This window comes from Eleutherodactylus coqui, chromosome 6 (assembly GCF_035609145.1).
Source record: "Eleutherodactylus coqui strain aEleCoq1 chromosome 6, aEleCoq1.hap1, whole genome shotgun sequence".
NCBI lineage: Eukaryota > Metazoa > Chordata > Amphibia > Anura > Eleutherodactylidae > Eleutherodactylus > Eleutherodactylus coqui.
Genome location: NC_089842.1, coordinates 226412803 through 226436917, shown reverse-complemented (window position 1 = coordinate 226436917; position 24115 = coordinate 226412803). Strand labels below are relative to the sequence as shown.

The window sequence follows — 24115 nt, the reverse complement described above, 5'->3', positions numbered from 1 at the left end:
AGAGAAAGCTTTTTTCAGTACATTTAGAAATACATGAAATTATAACCTTAATTGCTCTATAAATGCATAATAAAATCATCACAACTTGTAATATACTTTGTAGGATCCCCATAAACCAACCTCCTAAACCAGAAAACCAATTGGCAGGGTTCAAAGCACTAAATGTGTTACCCCACCAGCTATCTCTGGTTTCTGAGTTTTCATTTGTCCATGCAAACAGTTCTTTTGACGGAACAGGAACAGCCAAGAAAGGAAAACCAGTGGCACTAGGTGTGTGTACAAGTCCAACAGTACTTGGTGGTGTCTAACAAGGTGGTTTTGGGCATTGTCCCTTTGCACCCTCTCACAAGGGCGAAGCATGGAGTGAAGAGTCCAAAGTCCATCAATAAACAAAATGTCCTTCATTTTCCTTCTCATGGGGGGGGCAAAGGTAGGGCGTGAAAAAGTCCATTAGTCCTAAAACAAACAACAGTTCTTTACAACTTTACTTAAAGTAGGTGTGGTCAGCAGGACTTGACAGGGCCCTTTGACTCTGGGCCCTAGGGATTTCCGGACACGTCTCTTTGCGACCACCCAATCTCCAGGTAGTAGGGAACAAGATCCCTCTAGGTTGTCTGGGCCTGGAATGGGAGAAAAAGACTAGATTCTGGGTTACCATTAGTTGGTCACACAGGTGCTTTACATATCCGGCTACTATGTCATAGCCCTGCTGTAGGGCCTGTGGATGATACAGCCCCAATCTTGGCATAAAGCCAAACAACACTTTCTTTAACTTAAGCGTACCATTTAGTCTTTTATCTATGTCTAAAACTCTGCAGGTGTGAAGTGTGTACCTTTGTTTGAGTCAATCACTTCCGGTACCTCGTATCTGCGGATTACCTCATTCATCAGCTCCTGTACGATTACCTGCTTATTTACCTTGATAACAGGGTAGGTCTCCGACCTGGAAAGACATCAACAACAACAAGCACGTATTCATACTTCCCAACAAGTGGGAGCTGAGTGTAGTCAAATTGCAATCCCTGAAATGGGTAGAGTGGTCTAGGCAAGTGTTATGTGGCAAATTTACTTCTGCCCTGTTGCTTACGGCAAAGGTCATGCAAAATTGGACAAGTGATGATGCAGCAACTACAGGAAACCCAGAAGCCATCCGTCCGTGTTCAAGCGTCGACCTCATTGCTGCTTTGAACGGGGTGCTGGATGAGGCAAGCATTGCCACCATGCTGAAGGAGGTGCTAGAAGACCTGGAGTACCTGCATAAGAACGGCCAGATCCTCAGGGATGTTAAGGCTGGAAACATCCTTCTGGGTGAAGACGACTCCGTGCAGATCGCAGATTTCGGCGTCAGTGCGTTTCTAGCCACAGGAGGCAACATTGTCAGGAATAAAGTCAGAAAGACCCTTGTGGGCACGTCATGCCGGACGGCACCGGAGGCGACGGAGCAGACCAGAGGACACGACCTCAAGGCGGACTTCTGGACCCCCGGTAGGTGTGTCTTTCCGTGCATTTGCTGGGCCATCATGGGGCACAGGGACCTTGGTGGGCAAGTTCTGTTGACTGTTCGCCATTCACCGTCCCATTTCTGCTGCTTGTAACTGTAAAGTCTTTTAGCATATCAAAGTCCAATGTTTGTATCAAAGTAATTCAAAGTCCAAAATTATTGTTAAATTCTTCTTTTCTTCCACGGCTTAAGGGCCGCTGCCTTTGCTGTGTGATCTGTGATGGCGTTGCCTCTTGTTTCTCTGCTGTAGGAATTGGTGTGAGCTTTCCACTTGGTCACCACTGCACCATTCTTAACAAGCTGTCTGGCCTTCCATGTTAGGCCATAGTCATGAGCTATGCCAAATGCATACTGGGAGTCAGTGTAAATGTTTGCCGTCTTACCTTTTACCACTCCACACGCCTCAGTGAGGGCCTGTAACTCCGCTTCCTGTCCTGGGACATGCGGAGGCATTCTGCTTTTAGGACATCTTGTTGCGTGATCACTGCATATCCAGCGTGGAGTCGTCAATTACCCTGGTACCATCTACAAAAACAACTCAGAATATACATTATTAACAAGCTGGGAAGACACATTTCTTAAGGGCTTTAAGTTGACATAAAGAAAAGACTGTGTCTGCAATTGCATCTTCCTGGGCATGTGCCAGGGGGTACTGATGGACCAAGGGGGCTAAGAGCTTGTTCCTCTGCGTACGTAAAAGTGAGGACGGGTAGAGGTGTCGCTTGGTCTGCTGCCATCCGACAGAAGGTCGGGTGACTTTCAGACCCGGGGTGTATACAAGCCTCACCGGACAGGTGAAGTTTGATACAACCTCCCAAGGGTCCCATCACGCAATTCTCAATATGCTTTCAGGACCTTCCAGCATAAGGAAGCGAGTGAGGTATCGTGACCCTTTAAACATTACCTCAAGCGGTTCAGTTTCTGCCAGCTGAATTGGCACTTCTGAAGCCCCTTGCACCGATTACCGCTAGACAATCAGGCTGGTATTCTATTTCAAATAGATCATAACCTTGTTGTAAAAAGGAAAAAGAAAAAATTAAAAATTAAAAATTTAAAAATAGCTTTAAAAATAGCTGACCTGCAATACCTAGATCACCTATATCTTCTCTCCCCCCCTTTTGAACTAGGGTACTTAATTGGAAGGGTAACCGAGTTCAAAGTAGTAGAAGAATGACAAGAGCACATTGTAGCTGGATTTGACGGGCCAGAAATAAGTGCTTGGGTTGCACTTGCGTGTATATGCTCCGGGTGTCATGGGGGGGGGGGTGAGGACCACTAGGGGGAGTTGGTTCAAGACCAACTCCGAAGATTTGTTAACCATTGCCTGTACTGCTGCCACCGCACAAACACATGAGGGAGCTCCTCGAGCCACTGGATTCTGAGTAGCATCCAGGTGGCCGTGGTCGTCCCCTGTGCTTTTGTGTCGATACTGTCACCTGGTCAGAAAATTCAGTACAGAAAAGAACAACGGATGAAGTATAAAAGGGTGAGAGAAAAGAATAAGTAGTTGTATAAGAGCGAAAACAAAGTGGACCAATGGGGGCAGTATGAAAACAAGGCCCAGAAAGGTGCGGAATTTGGCAGCAGGTGTAAGTACAGGTATGGCCGTCCGTACGTTTCTTCTATAGAGCATTCTCAGAAACAGTATAATTATGACTTGTTGGCAGGCTGCCAAATTATCAACACACAGCGCCTACATCACACACATTATGCATACATTACAGTCTGAACACGGGTCATTAATTCTCATCCGTTCATGCGGTCAAGTCTCATTCAAATATTAGTAAGAGTTCACACAGGACGTAACGGTATGATGCAACTATCCTCATCTTGCAGACAAATACATTCAATCATTCTCACCCCTCCCTGGGATCAGTCAAACTTTAACTGTCTGTAATACCAGAGAAGTATACCAGATTCCACATCAACCACTTTGTAAAACTAATGAACACACATTTAGCAATTATGCACACGTCCGACCAGTGACAGGACTGACATTTACACAATACATTCAACGTCTGTCTTTTTCCTCTGACTTTCATTTCTGGAACAGAACAGTCTTATAATTTTGGCAAACAGCCAAAAATATATTTCTCTGCACTGACTATCAAACCCGGACAGCAGAGAAATGGTTAAACACATAAAAGAAAGGACAAAAGACTAAACGTATAACAAAAATTAGGTTACATAACATGAAGACACACCGACAATATTGGTTATTTGACACATAATTATTCACAGATTCTACATGAACTTGCTTTATGTCCCAAAGGAACACAAACTATAAAAGAATTCCCTTTTTCTGATAATTACCGTATCCACACGTTTCTCAATCCATCTATTCTAACTTACTTTTACCAACTTTTGCTTATCTCTGAATCTTTGAGACTTTGTGGGTCTCAGATCCCCAAAATTCTAACTTGCTTTGTCTGTCCTTTGTTATTTCTCTAACTTGCTTTTCCATATAGGCATACTTCTTTGCCTTAAACATTTCTACTATTTCACATGAATTTTTGAGACAGGATTTGTAGCCCCAGTGTCTATAAGGAAGGGCACTTCCTCACTTCATATGGAAACAGGCTCGAGAGTCTGAGTGCCTCTATCCTCTGTTTCCACGGTAGGGATACTGGGGCTGGATCGCCGGGACTTCATTGGGACGGATTCGGGCGACGCAGCGTTGTCGCTGGGAGTGGCGCCCTGATCCGTCTCCTGGTTACAAGGTTTCTTGGGACAGCGGCAATGCTTGGCCAGGTGGCCTACCTTGCCGCAGTTGTAACACTTGCGTGTTTCTCTGTGGGGTCTGTCCCAGAGTTGGACTTTCCCCTCCTGGTAGCTATAGTATTTAACCACCACTGCAGGGCGCTTCTCATCCATAGCAAACCCTACTGCCTTTTTATACAAGTCTCTGGGCTTGGCTTGTTGCCAATCAGGGGTGCATGCTTCTATTTTATTTGCCAATGATGGGCCAATGCCTTGCATGAACGCTTCACACATCATTGAGTAGTACACTTCATCTGTACGGGAGGTGAGACCCATGTCTCTAGCCTTTGTTTCTAGTCTGCCAAAATAGCATTCAATGGTTTCATTCTTTTCCTGTTTACACATAGTTAAAGCTGTTTGTTCGTAAAGGGTGTCGTTGTCCGCATCTGGGACAATGCCAATAAGGTTTTTTTTCTCTTTGGGGCTCTTGTGGTGGAGTTGCAGCGGTACAACTCTGATACTCAGGAAGAATCTCAGAGCTGCTTGCGGTTTGTGAAATCGGGTGCATTCTGGCCGGATCACGCACCGGGGGTGCATACACAAGTATGCCCTCAAACCACGGCTCACAATCCCACCGTTCTACATTTGCCTTTCTACTATATTTGATTATGGCCTCTACTCCTTTATCTAGACCGGCGTCTTTGATAGCTTTCTTGCGTTTTGTTCCGTACTGCCGCCAGAACTTATAGTTAAGAGTTCCTGCCTTTTTAAGCCCTATCAGCTGGTAAACTTTACGGGCTTGTTTATAACTGTCCTCCCCCTCTCTCTCCCTAATTATCTCAATAGGGGTCAAGAAAGTCTGAGACTGTCTGGACCCCATACTAATAATTGGACTTGCCATTTTTGATTTACCACAATCACGGAGTAGTGAGGATGTACAAAACGTCCTCTGGGTAAATCTGGCGGTCGCGATGACCTTTTAAGTCCCTTCTGCCAGGTCGCGGCTGGCAGGACACAAATGTGTACTATGGGCAGGACACAAATGTGTACTATGGACTTTGATGTCCGCTGTCTCTACCTCAGTCCTTCGGGTAGATCAGGACAGTCCCTTCTGCCAAGCCTACGGCTGGCAGGGTATGAATATTCACTTATTAGTATTATGGACTTTGATGTCCGCTGTTTCTACCTCAGTCCTTCGGGTAGATCAGGACACAGTCCCTTCTGCCAAGCCTACGGCTGGCAGGGTACGGATGTTTACTAGTAGACCTTTTTATGGAGAGAGAGGAGACCACGTCTCACCTTTATACGCGGCCTCTGTGATCTTATAACAAATGACAGCTAGGAAAATGAGTGCGGCAGTCAGAGTACAGCAGAAAGTTATCAGTTCAATAGTTACAGCAGACAGCATGGCAATATACACATGTGGGTTCTTCCGTCTAACACGGTTACCAAGAACACCGTAAATAACACAGGCAGAAGTATCCTATACACATACAGCAACAAACCTTTCTGTCAACACGTGGCTTTTGAAGACAGGGGGGCTCAGATCTTTAAGTGGTAAGTCAAATGGCTTACCTTACACCGGTGTTTTGTAGATCTGAGGTCCCGTGTCCCCTAGTCCGGATGGTCGGCAGGCAGGGTTGTCAGATATTGGCTGCAGGTAAGGAGTTAAATTCTGGCCCTCGTTGGTTGCGCCAAGTAATGTTAGGAGTCAAAGCGACCGTTGAGCGGATGCTGCCTGCTTCCAAATCAGTCTCTTAGATATGGGTACCCATAGACGACACAAATGGACAACCACATGCTGGATGAGTTGTCAGAGTGAAGTGAGTTTATTCAGAGTATTACAGAAGTTATAGGGAAAGTTTGCTGACGTATGATTTGATTACTGCGCATGTCCGAACCTGCTGGACACCTGGACTTTCTTAATGAACAATACACATCTTTCAAAGAATTCTCCTACGTGAGCAATGCATCAATGTCCGATGATAACTGTATCAACAATATGTTCCCAGGCGCTTCTAAGCAAAGGGAGTAAATTTCTCTAGGACAGAGAGAACGCTGATTACACACACGGGAACATATCCAAGGTCATTATATCTGAGATTTAACATTCTTCTAAGTAAAGAGTGAAATTAATACAGAAACATGCATTTAGCAAAACAGCAAAAGGATACAAAATGGAGTCGCTGTAGTCAATAATTAATACACTTATCAATTTAAAGGCATAAACGTGAATTAACCCCTCACAGTATGGAGGGGGATCAGCTATTATATCCCTTATCTGCGGTGTATTCTGGTCAGTATGGAGGGGGATCAGTTATTATATCACTTATCTGCAGTGTATTCTGGTCAGTATGGAGGGGATCAGTTATTATATCACTTATCTGCAGTGTATTCTGGTGAGTATGGAGGGGATCAGTTATTATATCCCTTATCTGCAGTGTATTCTGGGGAGTATGGAGGGGATCAGTTATTATATCCCTTATCTGCGGTGTATTCTGGTCAGTATGGAGGGGGATCAGCTATTATATCCCTTATCTGCAGTGTATTCTGGGGAGTATGGAGGGGATCAGCTATTATATCCCTTATCTGCGGTGTATTCTGGTCAGTATGGAGGGGATCAGCTATTATATCCCTTTTCTGCGGTGTATTCTGGTCAGTATGGAGGGGATCAGCTATTATATCCCTTTTCTGCAGTGTATTCTGGTCAGTATGGAGGGGATCAGCTATTATATCCCTTATCTGCGGTGTATTCTGGTCAGTATGGAGGGGATCGGTTATTATATCACTTATCTGTGGTGTATTCTGGTCAGTATGGAGGGGATCGGTTATTATATCCCTTATCTGCAGTGTATTCTGGTGAGTATGGAGGGGATCAGTTATTATATCCCTTATCTGCAGTGTATTCTGGTGAGTATGGAGGGGATCAGTTATTATATCCCTTATCTGCGGTGTATCCTGGGTAGTGTGGAGGGTGATCAGTTATATCACTTATCTGCGATGTATTCTGGGGATTATGGAGGGGGATCTGTTATTATATCACAGGGATCATACGAGTCATGGAATACCTAGTAATTTCATGAAATTTTCTGATTTGTCATGGATTTTTGTTTTTTGTTATGGAATTGTCTCAGTCTTGCTAAGAGCCAAACCGGTGCTTTTTTCACCTGCATCACTGAGGGATTACTTTTTCTTGTATTTAAGTTCATACGCTAAAGATGGGAGGACGGTTGGGGAAATCAACGAATCAAAGAAGCTGCTTTGTAAAAAAATTCAAGTTTTCTATCAGAGTAAAGTCTGTTAAAAAAAAAGTGTAATAAATTTTCACTTGGCCATACCTCATCGCGGAACAAGATTTCAATAACTAGACCCTATGGCCTCATGACCACGGGCCGCATGATGTCCCCGTTCAGAATCCTGCAGTGGATTCCATTCAGCCCGCAGACTAGAGGCCAGAAAATACAGTATATTCCCCTACGTGAGCAATGCATCAATGTCCGATGATAACTGTATCAACAATATGTTCCCAGGCGCTTCTAAGCAAAGGGAGTAAATTTCTCTAGGACAGAGAGAACGCTGATTACACACACGGGAACATATCCAAGGTCATTATATCTGAGATTTAACATTCTTCTAAGTAAAGAGTGAAATTAATACAGAAACATGCATTTAGCAAAACAGCAAAAGGATACAAAATGGAGTCGCTGTAGTCAATAATTAATACACTTATCAATTTAAAGGCATAAACGTGAATTAACCCCTCACAGTATGGAGGGGGATCAGCTATTATATCCCTTATCTGCGGTGTATTCTGGTCAGTATGGAGGGGATCGGTTATTATATCACTTATCTGCAGTGTATTCTGGTCAGTATGGAGGGGGATCAGTTATTATATCACTTATCTGCAGTGTATTCTGGTCAGTATGGAGGGGATCAGTTATTATATCACTTATCTGCAGTGTATTCTGGTGAGTATGGAGGGGATCAGTTATTATATCCCTTATCTGCAGTGTATTCTGGGGAGTAGGGAGGGGATCAGTTATTATATCCCTTATCTGCGGTGTATTCTGGTCAGTATGGAGGGGGATCAGCTATTATATCCCTTATCTGCAGTGTATTCTGGTCAGTATGGAGGGGGATCAGCTATTATATCCCTTATCTGCAGTGTATTCTGGGGAGTATGGAGGGGATCAGCTATTATATCCCTTATCTGTGGTGTATTCTGGTCAGTATGGAGGGGATCAGCTATTATATCCCTTTTCTGCGGTGTATTCTGGTCAGTATGGAGGGGATCAGCTATTATATCCCTTTTCTGCAGTGTATTCTGGTCAGTATGGAGGGGATCAGCTATTATATCCCTTATCTGTGGTGTATTCTGGTCAGTATGGAGGGGATCGGTTATTATATCACTTATCTGTGGTGTATTCTGGTCAGTATGGAGGGGATCGGTTATTATATCCCTTATCTGCAGTGTATTCTGGTGAGTATGGAGGGGATCAGTTATTATATCCCTTATCTGCAGTGTATTCTGGTGAGTATGGAGGGGATCAGTTATTATATCCCTTATCTGCGGTGTATCCTGGGTAGTGTGGAGGGTGATCAGTTATATCACTTATCTGCGATGTATTCTGGGGATTATGGAGGGGGATCTGTTATTATATCACAGGGATCATACGAGTCATGGAATACCTAGTAATTTCATGAAATTTTCTGATTTGTCATGGATTTTTGTTTTTTGTTATGGAATTGTCTCAGTCTTGCTAAGAGCCAAACCGGTGCTTTTTTCACCTGCATCACTGAGGGATTACTTTTTCTTGTATTTACGTTAATTGACTGCAGTTCATACGCTAAAGATGGGAGGACGGTTGGGGAAATCAACGAATCAAAGAAGCTGCTTTGTAAAAAAATTCAAGTTTTCTATCAGAGTAAAGTCTGTTAAAAAAAAAGTGTAATAAATTTTCACTTGGCCATACCTCATCGCGGAACAAGATTTCAATAACTAGACCCTATGGCCTCATGACCACGGGCCGCATGATGTCCCCGTTCAGAATCCTGCAGTGGATTCCATTCAGCCCGCAGACTAGAGGCCAGAAAATACAGTATATTCCCCTGTCTGGACGCTGCAGAACTCTCCTACGTGCAGGCCGGATCTTTCTTCTGCCCGGCGGATGCGCTCAGTACGCCGGCAGCGTGCAAGACGCATGCGCCGCACTGTCTAATAAAAAAAATAAATGCCTGCTTTCCTGCGTTCCCACGGCACGGACATAGTGTTAGCTGCGTCTGTGTCGCGGGGCGAATGTTTTTTTTTTTTTTTATTTACTTAAATAAAAACCATGGAAGCCATCTGTTCGGGAAAACCGTACGAAATGGAGCATGCTGCGTGTGTTTTCTTGCGTGTGCGATCTGTGCGCTGGGGAAAAATGATATCCGCAGGTATTTAATTACCTGTGGGTGCCCAATGATTCCCTATGGGCACGGATCTTTCATGCCGGAGACTCGCGTGGATTTAATAAATCTATTTTCCCCATGGACATTGGATCTATGTCTTTCATAAGAATTTGATTCGCCCTTAATTTTCATTCTATATCTTTCAAAAATTTCAGTTAATATTTTTGAAAGTTAATTTTGCAAAAAGAAATATTTACCGTATTTTCCGGCGTATAAGACGACTTTTTAACCCAGGAAAATCTTCTCCAAAGTCGGGGGTCGTCTTATACGCCGGACTAACTACCTGTAGAAAAAAAAATCAATAATCCCCTCCAGCGGCGTTTTGCGATTTCTGTATCCTACCCGATGATACTCCAGCCTGGGTTGCCCTAGAACTTACCTGCAACCCCTGTCCCTGCCTACTTGCCTCCACTTCTGGCTAACCCCAGGCGGGCAACTTGGCGGCGGTTGCTGCTCTCGCTAGGGACCGAGGAGGGACGCTGGTATACCAAGATGGAACAGGGTAGAATACCGACAGGAAGGGCAGATTAATAAACCTACAGAAAATACAAGCAGACCGAGGCAGATGGGATAACCTGGCAGATATAGCAAACAAGCTGAACACAGGAGACTGACAGAGGAAAGATGCTAGCACACTGACAGAAACCAATAACTGGCAGTGAATGGACCTCACTGCCAGCCTTGTAAACAGAAGCCTCCACCCCGGGGCAGAGAGAGGGAGGCAACACCTCCCAGCAGGATCCAATATACAGGAGCTCGTGCACGATGCCACCCGGACCCATGAGCGCACGCACCGCGCCAACCAGCCACCCATTCCCCCGGCAGCCAGACAACAAGCCAGGGGGACACACCCCGACCACGGGACCCAAGGCCCAGCCGCCCCGGGAGGACCCACAGCCGCCGCATGGTAACAGTTATCTTTCCCAGGTCGTCTCCACGACAGCACCACCTGAGATCGCCTCCTCCTGATAGGACAGGAACACACCGAGAGGTTAAAATCCCCCGTCCTCCCCTCCTCAGTGTTTTCCTGTCTTGCCAGGAGGCAGGATCACCGAGAGGGCCTGGTGGAGACGCCAGCCTGAAGATCTTACCGGCGGATCGGAGGGCAATGGGTCAGCCTGTCCTCCCTTCCTGTAGAGCGACTCCCGGGATGCCACATGGGGTGGTTCCCCTGGGCCAGGTTCCTCTCGCGGCGGCCCATGGGGTGTTCAAAGCGGGGCTCCAGCTCTCCTCAGGCGCTGGCTTAGGACCGAGCGCGGCGCTTCCTGGATCCCCTTAACGCGTGTTGAAGGGGGCGGGGCGCTGCGCCATGTGACTAGCGTGATGACGTCATCGCGGCCGGCTCAGCCGGCGCTCGGAGGGGGCGGGGCTTAAATTTAAAGGTGCCAAATTCAAAAAATAAAAACAGGAACCTAAGAGAAGATGGCGCAGATCAAGTAAGAGCCATTCAGTGAGTGTTTGGCTTACTGCCCCAAGAGTGTTTGCAGCACCAGTAGCAAAATATGAGTGCTCCAGCACCAGAGGTTGCGTAATGTTCAGCCGCAGCGGGAACCGTACGTAGCCAGTGGGGCAAACAAGGTCATGCATATTCGTGTACGTTATTGTGAATGTTGCATCCTTATATGCAAAAATTTTGTTTATCTGCCAGGGGGATAAAAGGGATGCCCCTCCCAGAACCAAAGCGAAAAAATGCACAGAATGTGGTGCAAGACTGCCGGCTTCGCATGTGAAGTCATTATGCAAAACCTGCATAGCCAAGCTAGTCAAGGAGGAATCGGGGGGATTCCTCGAGGACGTCAGGAAGCTAGTCCGAGAGGAAGTATGGTCAGCCCTGGCAACTCCAAAAACGCCACCAACGGGGGCGAAAAGCCGGAAAAGGGCGTATAGCCCAGAGGAGCACTCAGACTCTGAAGAGAGTTTGGGATCAGAACCAGAAGAGCCGGTGCTCGAGGAGTCCTCAGAAGGAGAGGACTACAAAAAGTACCTCTTCCATAGAGAGGACCTAGCGGAACTCATCAAATCCGTTAGAGCCACGCTGAAGATGGAAGAACCCAAAGAGCCCCGCACCATACAAGACGAGGTCTTTGGGGGATTAGGGGAGAGACGGAAGTATACCTTCCCGGTCCACAACAACATCTTCAAGATGATACTAAAAGAATGGAAAAAAACTGATGCGGGATCCTTCTCCTCCAGAGGGGTTAAGAGACGCTATCCGTTTGAGGAGGAGGTATGCGCGAGTTGGGAAGAAATACCCAGAGTGGATGTCCCAGTGGCTAAGGTGGCTAAGAGGACAACCTTGCCCTTTGAAGACGCCACACAGCTGAGAGATCCAATGGATCGGAAGGCGGAGGGTCTATTAAGAAGATCCTGGGAGGCATCCGCCAGTACACTCAGACCAGGGGTCGCAGCCACGTGTGTTGCTAGAACCCTGGGGGTATGGCTAGAGCAGCTGGAGCTGCATATTTCAAATAAAACACCGAGGGAACAAATTATAGATTCCCTCCCTATACTAAAAATGGCCACCAATTTTTTGGCGGACGCAGCGGCGGAGTCGGTGAAGCTCTCGGCGAAAGCAACGGCCTTAACCAACTCTGCCAGAAGAGTCCTATGGCTAAAGTCATGGTCAGGTGACCTGGCATCAAAAAATGGCCAGTTCCTCTTTGGTCCAGATCTGGACAAGATCCTAGAGAAGGCATCAGATAAAAAGAAAGGATTCCCAGAAGAGAAACAGTGTAAAGGGAAGACCTTCTTCCGGGCCCCAGCACAACAGCCGGAACCATATAGGGGCAAGGACAAGACAGGCCGCTGGAGTTACCCCAATTGGGGCAGAGGGAGGAACTTCCTCTTCAACTCTCATCATTGGGGATCCAGCCAAACAGAAGCCCTGATGCCATCCCAGTGGGGGCGAGGCTGCAGAGCTTCGCGGATCGATGGGCCTCAGTTTGCAGAAGCCCGTGGATCCCGGAGATCCTGCAGCAGGGATACCAAATCGAACTGGTGTCCCTCCCCAGGAGAAGATACGTTACTACCAGAGGTCCAGCGCAACAACTGCACCCGCTCCAGCAGGCGGTTCGGGACCTACAACGTCTAAAGGCAGTGTCCTTCGTGCCACAGAGAGAAGAGACCCGGGGGCATTACTCCAGACTCTTCCTAATAAAGAAGCCGGGCGGAGGCTCACGCATGATATAACATCTAAAGCCCCTGAACACCTTCGTCAAATATCGAAAGTTCAGGATGGAGTCGATCGCTTCAGCAGTAAGGTTTATCCCCAAGGGAGCCTGAAAAAGACTTAGATTAAGTCGAAACGTCGCCATTTTATGGAGCAATAAAACCCTTTTTTTATAATCTCTACACCGTTGATGCTGCCGCCTCCTTGGATACCAAGGGAGCCTACATGGCATCTATCGACCTGAAGGACGCCTACTTTCATGTACCAATCCACAGGGACTCGCAAAAGTACCTAAGGTTCGCGCTAGAGATGGGCAAGAGGACAAGACATCTCCAATTCAGATGCCTGCCCTTTGGAATCTCCTTGGCACCCCGCATCTTCACAAAAATCATGGCGGAGGTCGCAGCCTACCTGAGGCAGAGATCGATTCTGATAGACCCCTATCTGGACGACATCTTAATTATAACCGAGTCCAGAGAGCTCCTAGCAGAAAACCTGGCAACAGTGCTCAACCTGCTACAGTTTTTAGGATGGATAGTAAACTGGAAGAAGTCCAGCCTAGACCCCAGCAGGGAGAAGGTGTTTTTAGGCATAACACTCGATTCAGAAGCTCAATGCTCCTTCCTCCCCGAGACAAAAGCGCAGAAGATCCGACAGATAGCAGAATCCTTCCTTCGGAGACGGTCATGCTCAATGCGGGATGCTATGTCTCTCCTGGGAAGCCTGACATCATGCATCCCGGGGGTAGCATGGGCTCAGGTGCATACCAGACCTCTGCAAGCAGCGGTTCTCTTAGCATGGGACAGCAAGCAATCCTCACTAGAAGGGAGAATGCTGATAAGGAACTCAGTGAAAATATCCTTGTGCTGGTGGACATCCCCAGAAAATCTGCGAAGGGGGGTCCACTGGATACTGAATCCGGCCGTGCAGGTCACGACAGACACAGGCTCCTGGGGGTGAGTGGTGCACGTCGGAGACAAGCTCCTACAGGGGCTATGGCCACTGGGGATGAAACACCAGTCCTCAAACTACAGAGAACTGCAGGCGATCTGGAAGGCCCTCCAGCACCTGGGGGACGCGGTAAAAAAACAGCACATAAGAGTGCTATCGGACAATACCACGGCAGTAGCCCATATTCGGCACCAGGGGGGCACGAGATCACCAGCTCTACAAAGCATCACGCAAAGAATCTTTCGCTGGGCAGAGGGCCGCATCTCTCATTATCTGGTTCAGCCTTCTAAGAAACCTGAGCATCCAGGAGCCAGTTACCCTTCCGGCTCAAGAGAATCTACTAACACAGGGGCCTTTGAACTACCCCGATATAAGCAGACTCCATTTAACAGCCTGGATTCTGAAGAATCCATACTGAGGGGCAGGGGGTTCTCGGACAAGGTAGTCAGGACACTAATGGCAAGTAGAAAAGACAACCAACCGCATCTACCAAAAAATCTGGAAGAGGTTTATCTCTTGGAGACAGGGGAAGGACTCCTCGAGCAGCGGCACTGACATCCCATTAATCCTGGATTTCCTGCAGGAGGGCCTGGATATGGGCCTCTCCCCGAGCACCCTTAGCGCCCTATTCGACACTAAGCTAGCAGGGGACAGGTGGATCAGGTGATTCCTGACAGCGGCAGATAGGTAGCGACCTAGACCTACCAACATATTCCCAGACTGGAACCTAAATTTGGTCTTGGGGGCCATGTCAGCGCAACCCTTCGAACCAATTGAGGGGCTCTCAATAAGAATGCTCACAATTAAAACAATCTTCCTAGTGGCCATTTCCTCAGCCAGACGGGTCAGCGAGCTACAAGCCCTATCCATCCGCCACCCGCTCGTCAAGATAACAGACACCAAATTAGTCTTCAAGACGGACCCAACCTTCTTGCCTAAAGTAGTGTCTCCATTCCATAGGGCCCAGAAGATAGTAATCCCCTCGTTCTATAATCACCCAAAAGACGAGAAAGAGAGAGCCTTAAATTGCTTAGATGTCAGGAGAGCGGTCCTGAGGTACATTGATGCCACAGGCCCATGGAGGCAGGACGACAACCTGTTTGTCCAATGCTCAGGCCCTAACAAGGGGAAAAAAGCGGCTAAAAGCTCTATAGCCAGGTGGATCCGCCTGGCCATTAGCGAATCATATAGGACCTTGGAGAAGGAGGCCCCCTCGGCTCTTAAAGCCCATTCCACAAGGGCAGTAGCGACTCCATGGGCCGAGCATAGCATCCGTGGAGCAGATATGCAAGGCAGCAGTGTGGAAAAAGCCACACACTTTTGTCAGACATTATAGGGTAAAAGTGCAGCTAGTCGAGGACATGACCTTCGGTCGTAAGGTCCTCTCGGCGGCAATCCCACCCTAAAATAACTTTAGTTGATACGTCTCAGGTGGTGCTGTCGTGGAGACGACCTGGGAAAAGGGTTATTATACCTACCCGATAATCGGGTTTCCAGGAGTCTCCACGACAGCACCCGTACATTCCCTCCCAAAAAAAGAAAAAGTTTATAGGTATATATGTAAAAAAAAAAAATACCAGATAGGTAAATAATTTTTAGTTAGCTCCTACCCCGGCAGTTTCGTTATAATACACTGAGGAGGGGGGGGGGGGGCGGTATTTTAACCTCTCGGTGTGTTCCTGTCCTATCAGGAGGAGGCGATCTCAGGTGGTGCTGTAGTGGAGACTCCTGAAAACCTGATTATCGGGTAGGTATAATCACCCTTTTTGTCCCAAACTATTTCTTTATTCCATTACAATCCAGTATTGTGTTTAACACTAGAGGCTAAAGGAATAAAGAAACTGTTTTGGATAAACAGAAAAGAATCTCAATACTCAGTCTTTAAAATCTGAAATGTTTTTGTATTTTTAGGTGCATTGAAGTTTTGTTCTCATCCGGGGCTCATGGTTAAGGCCTCATGTCCACGGGGAAAATCAGGTCCGCTACGGATTCTACATGTAGAATCTGCAGCGGGTCCCTCCTGCCCCGCGGACATGAGCGCTTAAAATAGGAATTTAAAAAAATTAACTCACCCGCAGCGGACCGGGAAGGTCTTCTCTTCCTCACGGCCGGATCTTCTTTTTCGGGCGGCGGATGAATTCATCACGCCGGCGGCACGTCGCTGGCATGCACCGGACACATCCGCCGAGCCGAAGCAAGAAAGATCTGGCCGTGAGGAAGAGAAGACCTTCCCGGTCCGCTGCGGGTGAGTTAATTCTTTTAAATTCCTATTTTAGGTCTCCCGCGGATCTGGACGGCTTCCATAGGCTTCAGTAGAAGCCTGCGGGAGACCCGCACGAAAATGGAGCATGGTCCAGATTTTTTCATGCTCCGTTTTTTTTAAAATCACTTTTATTGACCATCCGCGGGTATTTATCTACCCGCGGGTGGTCAATGCATCCCTATGGGATGCGGATCCGCGTGCGGGAGAAGAGTTAAAATCCGCTGCGGATTTTAATTCTTCTTTTGCCCGTGGACATGAGGCCTAAGGGCTCATGTCCACGGGCAAAATATGATTTAAGATCCGCAGCGGATCTCCCGCATGCGGATCCGCATCCCATAGGGATGCATTGATCACCCGCGGGTAGATAAATACCCGCGGATGGTCAATAAAAGGCATTTTAAAAAAAATGGAGCATGAAAAAATCTGGACCATGCTCCATTTTCATGCGGGTCTCCCGCGGGGACGGCTCCCGCGGGCTTCTATTGAAGCCTATGGAAGCCGTCCGGATCCGCGGGAGACCTAAAATAGGAATTTAAAGCATTTACTCACCCGCAGCGGGCCGCGAAGCTCTGCTCTTCCTCACGGCTGCATCTCCCTTGCTTCGGCTCGGCGGATGTGCCCGGCGCATGCGCGCGGCACGTCGACGACGTGCCGGCGATGTGCCGCCGGCGTCAGGAATTCATCCGCCGGCCGAAAATGAAGATCCGGCCGTGAGGAAGAGCAGAGCTTCGCCGCCCGCTACGGAAAGGTAAATGCTTTTAAATTGCTATTTTCAGCGCTCATGTCCGCGGGGCAGGAGGGACCCGCTGCAGATTCTACATGTAGAATCTGCAGCGGATCTGATTTTCCCCATGGACATGAGGCCTAAGGGTTTTTTGTTGTTTTTTTTTTGTTTTTTTTTAAACTGCAAATAGCTTGACTTAGCAGGGTGTCTCTTATTTTTGTATTGTTGCACTTATCTGCAGTGTATTCTGGTCAGTATGGAGGGGATCAGTTATTATATCACTTATCTGCTGTGTATTCTGGGGAGTATGGAGGGGATCAGTTATATCACTTATCTGTGGTGTATTCTGCTCAGTATGGAGGGGATCAGTTATTATATCAATAATCTGTGGTGTATTCTGGTCAGTATGGAGGGGATCAGTTATTACATCTCTTATCTGTGGTGTATTCTGGCCAGTATGAAGGGGATCAGTTTTTATATCCCTTATCTGCAGTGTATTCTGGGGAGTATGGAGGGGATCAGTTATATCACTTATCTGTGGTGTATTCTGGTCAGCGTGGAGGGGATCAGTTATTATATCACTTATCTGCAGTGTATTCTGGGGAGTATGGAGGGGATCAGTTATTATATCACTTATCTGCTGTGTATTCTGGGGAGTATGGAGGGGATCAGTTATTATATCACTTATCTGCAGTGTATTCTGGTCAGTATGGAGGGGGAATCAGTTATTATATTACTTATCTGCAGTGTATTCTGGTCAGTATGGAGGGGATCAGTTATATCACTTATCTGCAGTGTATTCTGGGGAGTATGGAGGGGATCAGTTATTATATCACTTATCTGTGGTGTATTCTGGTCAGTATGAAGGGGGATCAGTTATTACATCCCTTGTCTGTGGTGTATTCTGGTCAGTATGAAGGGGATCAGTTATAATATCCCTTATCTGCAGTGTATTCTGGGGAGTATGGAGGGGATCAGTTATATCACTTATCTGTGGTGTATTCTGGTCAGTATGAAGGGGGATCAGTTATTACATCCCTTATCTGTGGTGTATTCTGGTCAGTATGAAGGGGATCCGTTATAATATCCCTTATCTGCAGTGTATTCTGAGAAGTATGGAGGGGATCAGTTATATCACTTATCTGTGGTGTATTCTGAGAAGTATGGGGGGGATCAGTTATTATATCACTTATCTGTGGTGTATTCTGGTCAGTATGGAGGGGATCAGTTATTATATCACTTGTCTGTGGTGTATTCTGGTCAGCATGGAGTGGATCAGTTATTATATCACTTATCTGCAGTGTATTCTGGGGAGTATGGAGGGGATCAGTTATTATATCACTTATCTGTGGTGTATTCTGGTCAGTATGAAGGGGGATCAGTTATTACATCCCTTATCTGTGGTGTATTCTGGTCAGTATGAAGGGGATCAGTTATTATATCCCTTATCTGCAGTGTATTCTGGGGAGTATGGAGGGGATCAGTTATATCACTTATCTGCGGTGTATTCTGGTCAGTATGGAGGGGATCAGTTATTATATCACTTATCTGCAGTGTATTCTGGTCAGTATGGAGGGGATCAGTTATTATATCCCTTATCTGCAGTGTATTCTGGTCAGTATGGGGGGATCAGTTATTATATCCCTTATCTGTGGTGTATTCTGGGGAGTATGGAGGGGATCAGTTATTATATCCCTTATCTGCAGTGTATTCTGGTCAGTATGGGGGGATCAGTTATTATATCCCTTATCTGTGGTGTATTCTGGTCAGTATGGAGGGGATCAGTTATTATATCCCTTATCTGCAGTGTATTCTGGTCAGTATGCGGGGGATCAGTTATTATATCCCTTATCTGTGGTGTATTCTGGGGAGTATGGAGGGGATCCGTTATATCACTTATCTGTGGAAAGGGAGACAAAATAATGGAGTACACGATGCGTGCCAAACTTATTATGTGATACAGAACATATTATGTAGGGGAGCAGCTAAGAATCATACAATCTGCTAAATGTATTAAAAACGTTTGTCAGTTTTTGGTGCGAGTTGTTGGTGTGTTTGTACATCAGCCATGAGGTTGTGTGAGGGAAGAAATGTATCTAGCGAGCTGCGCCAATTATACCACGTGGGCCATATTTGCTGCTGTGTAACGTCATGTATCATAACACTGATGATAACTCTCATCCGCACACCAAGTCCAACACACACACATCTCACCCGCACAGACTGCACACCCTCCTACAGCCTCGCCCCACCCCTCCCATCTTCTCCATCACTTGGCTCTACCATCTCACACCCTTCATAGAATTCATAGACCTACATTGTACAATACAGACACAGCTGCTGCAGAACAGCTTTCTGATGAAGCAAACAGAGGCTGCTTGTAAATCCTACACGTGTCTCATCCTCCCCCCACACCATAGATTCATGATGGGGTGTTACTTATTAGGCAATTCCTGCAGCTGCCATAGGTGAGGCTCCCAGAGGTGGGCGCTGCGCCCGTCCTGTGGAAGCGCCATAAATGTTTATGATGGTAATACTCTTATAACAAAGTGATTGACATTAAGCTCCTACATTCTGTTCAAAATGAGGTTCTGCAGCATCTGAGGCCTATAACACTATCTCCTACTGTAGTCACTGATTATATAATACTATCAGGGACTGTGGAGCGCACATTATATCACATACAGAGTTCCCCTTGTAGTTCTTCCTGGCAGCGCAGTGAGAGACGAGAACATCATAACATACAACACGGAGAAGATCACATCATGTAATAACTGCTGCATCTCATATACACACCCGAGACCCTGTCACCTATACGCTGTACATACATGACTGAGCCCCTGTTACCTACACACTATACATACATACATGACTGAGCCTCTGTTACCTACACGCTATGCATACAAACATGACTGAGCCCCTGTTACCTACACGCTATACATACATACATGACTGAGCCCCTGTTACCTACACACTATACATACATAAATGACTGAGCCCCTGTTACCTACACACTATACATACATACATGACTGAGCCCCTGTTACCTACGCACTATACATACATACATGACTGAGCCCCTGTTACCTACACACTATACATACATACACACTATGCATACATACATGACTGAACCCCTGTTACCTACACGCTATACATACATACATGACTGAGCCCCTGTTACCTACACACTATACATACATACATACACACTATGCATACATACATGACTGAGCCCCTGTTACCTACACGCTATACATACATACACACTATGCATACATACATGACTGAGCCCCTGTTAGCTACACACTATACATACATACACACTATGCATACATACATGACTGAGCCCCTGTTACCGACACGCTATACATACATACACACTATGCATACATACATGACTGAGCCCCTGTTACCTTCACGCTATACATACATACACACTATGCGTACATACATGAATGAGCCCCTGTTACCTACACACTATGCATACATACATGACCGAGCCCCTGTTACCTACACGCTATACATACACACTATGCATACATCAAGACTGAGCCCCTGTTACCTACACGCTATGCATACATACATACACACTATGCATCCATACATGACTGAGCCCGTTACCTACACACTATACATACATACACACTATGCATACATACATGACTGAGCCCCTGTTACCTACACGCTATGCATACATACATGACAGAGCCCCTGTTACCTTCGCACTATATATACATACACACTATGCATACATACATGACTGAGCCCCTCTTACCTACACGCTATGTATACATACATGACTGAGCCCCTGTTACCTACACGCTATACATACATACATACACACTATGCATACATACATGACAGAGCCCCTGTTACCTACACACTATACATACATACACACTATGCATACATACATGACTGAGCCCCTGTTACCTACACGCTATACATACATACACACTATGCATACATACATGACTGAGCCCCTGTTACCTACACGCTATGCATACATACATGACAGAGCCCCTGTTACCTACACACTATACATACATACACACTATGCATACATACATGACTGAGCCCCTGTTACTTACACGCTATGCATACATACATACACACTATGCATACATACATGACTGAGCCCCTGTTACCTACACGCTATACATACATACACACTATGCATACATACATGACTGAGCCCCTGTTACCTACACGCTATGCATACATACATGACAGAGCCCCTGTTACCTACACACTATACATACATACACACTATGCATACATACATGACTGAGCCCCTGTTACCTACACGCTATACATACATACATACACACTATGCATACATACATGACAGAGCCCCTGTTACCTACACACTATACATACATACACACTATGCATACATACATGACTGAGCCCCTGTTACCTACACGCTATACATACATACACACTATGCATACATACATGACTGAGATCCTGTCACCTACACACTGTATATACATACATCAAGACCCTGTCACTTACACGCTAATGATACGACTGAGACCCTGCCAACTACATGCTGTACATGCATATATGACAGAGACCCCGTCACCTACACGCTGTATATACATGATGTCTCTTCCTGTGATTGCAGTACATGTGTGATATGTAACACTCTGTATCTCTATCAGACAGTCACTCTCTGCGCTACTATTACACGGCGGTCTCGGCTCCGGGGTTCGGGATACCTGAATACTCTTCCGTTGGATACGTGGATGATCGGGAGATTGCGAATTATAACTCAGACAGCAGAAAATACCGACCGAGCGTGGAGTGGATGAAGAAGCTGGGAGACGACTACTGGGAGAGAAATACACAAAGAGGTAGAGGAAATGAGGCTGTATTCAGACATGATGTGAAGATAGTGATGGAGCGCTTCAACCAGAGCGGAGGTGAGAGACAGATATACTGTATATACTGCTATACACTGCACTACATACTATATACACTGTATATACACACTACTGTATATACACACTAAGGCCTTAGTCAGACGGGCGTTTTTAGCCGCGAATTGCGCATGCGTCCGGCGATTTTATAAAACCATTGCTTTGCAATGGTATCGGACACATGAGCGCTTTTTATGCGCTCGTCCGATAAATTATAGAACAAAAAATCGCAGATCGCACCTATCTGCGATTTGCGATTCCTGTTCTCTTCTCTATATGCGCTCAATGGGGCCGGCGGCAGCAGCGCCGACCCCATTGAGAACATATAGAAGACAAATCATTCTTCTCTGCCACAGCTGTAACAGCTGTGACAGAGAAGAACGATGTTTGCCCATTGAATTCAATGGAGCCGGCAATACAGCCGTCTCCATTAAAAGCAATGGGCTGCCGGCGTGCGCGGGGTGAATTGTCGGGAAGGGGTTAAATATATAAGCCCTTCCCTGCAATTCATCCTAAAATGTGTTCAAATAAAAAAAAATTGTATACTCACCTTTCCGCTGCAACCGGAGTCCAGCCGCGGCCGCTGTCAGTTCTCCTGAACTGCTTCTCGGCACTATTCAGCCGGCGGGGCTTTAAAATCCCCGCCTGCTGAATGATCTGCCTCTGATTGGTCACAGCCCTGACCAATCAGAGGCAGGTTTCACTCACACACCCATTCATGAATGGGTGAGTGACTGCTGCCTCTCAGCGCTGAGCCAATCAGGGGCAGGTCTGACTCACATCCATTCATGAATTCATGAATGGGTGTGAGTGAGACATGCCTCTGATTGGCTCAGCGCTGAGCCAATCAGGGGACAGGTCTGACTCACACCCACTGCAGGACGGCCGCGCGGAGCTCCGGCTGCCGGGAGAAGGTGAGTACATATATATTTTTTATTTTAACACATTTTAGGATGATTTGCAGGGAAGGGCTTATATATTTAAGCCCTTCCCGACAATTCATCCCGGGCTTGCCCGCAGCGCATTGCTTTCAATGGAGACGGCTCTATTGCCGTCTCCATTGAATGCAATGCGCTGGACAGCTCCGGCCCGTTTCTAATGAAACGCGGCTAGGAGCAGATTTTCGGGCGATTTGCGGGCGACTTGTGCGCACCGGTCACGCGATTTGCGGATGCGCATCCGTCATGCGATCCGCAAATTGCGCGAAAAAACGCCCGTCTGATTAAGACCTTACACATACACTATATACACATTGCACTGTATATACACTATATATACACATTGTGCAAACAGACAAGACACACTGTACTGTATATACACACTAATATACACTATACACACTGCATATACACACCAACTGTATATACACTGTACTGCATATACACTATATATACACTGCACTGTATATACAGACTGTATATATACACAATACACACTGTACTGTAAATACACACTGTACATATGCATAATACACACTGTACTGTATATACACACTATATACAAAATACACTGTATATACACTATATATACACAATGCACCCTGTAGTGTATATACACACTATACACTGCACTGTTTATATACACAATACACACTACTATATATACACTATACTGTATACACATTATATACAGAATACACACTTCACGGTATACACACTATATACACACTGCACAGTATATACACACACAACATTATATAAAATCACACAATATATACACTGCACTGTGTATTTACACACTACATATACACTATACACGCTACTATCTATACACACTGTACTGTGTATATATACACGATACACACTGCACTGTATATACACATTCTACACTGTACTGTATATACACTATATAAATATATATATGACTGTACATACACACCATATACACAATACACTACTGTATATACCCAATACACACTGCACTGTAACACATGAGATATATATCTATATATGCACACTATATATACAATACACTACTATATACACACTGTACTCTATGTATACACACTGTACTGTATAAACACACCATATACCCAATACACAATGCACTGTAACACGCACTAATATATTATACCCACTGTATATACTCTATATACACAACACACTGTACTGTATATACACACACACATATATAAAACACACTACTATATACACACACTCTACTGTATATACACACTATATACACTACTGTATATACCCAATACACACTGGACTGTAACACACATAAATATATTGTACCCACTGTACATACACACTCTATATACACAACACGCTGTACTGTATATACACACTATATATGCAATACACTACTATATACACTGTACACAATACACACACTGTACTGTATAAACACTATATACACACAATACACACTGCACTGTATATACACACTATATATACACTGCACTGTCTATATACACACTATATATACA

The 24115-nt window shown here is 45.9% G+C and overlaps 1 protein-coding gene across 6 annotated transcripts in view; it reads left to right on the top strand.

Moving 5' to 3' along the window:
- The window catches only part of LOC136633341 (class I histocompatibility antigen, F10 alpha chain-like), an 83566-nt gene that overhangs the window by 31895 nt on the left and 27556 nt on the right, over nucleotides 1-24115 (top strand). For all 6 annotated transcript variants that reach the window (XM_066609012.1, XM_066609010.1, XM_066609011.1 and 3 more), the window contains exon 2: nucleotides 21427-21687. In XM_066609012.1, coding sequence (XP_066465109.1) covers nucleotides 21427-21687 — 261 coding nt within the window. The remainder of the gene's footprint in view (nucleotides 1-21426; nucleotides 21688-24115) is intronic.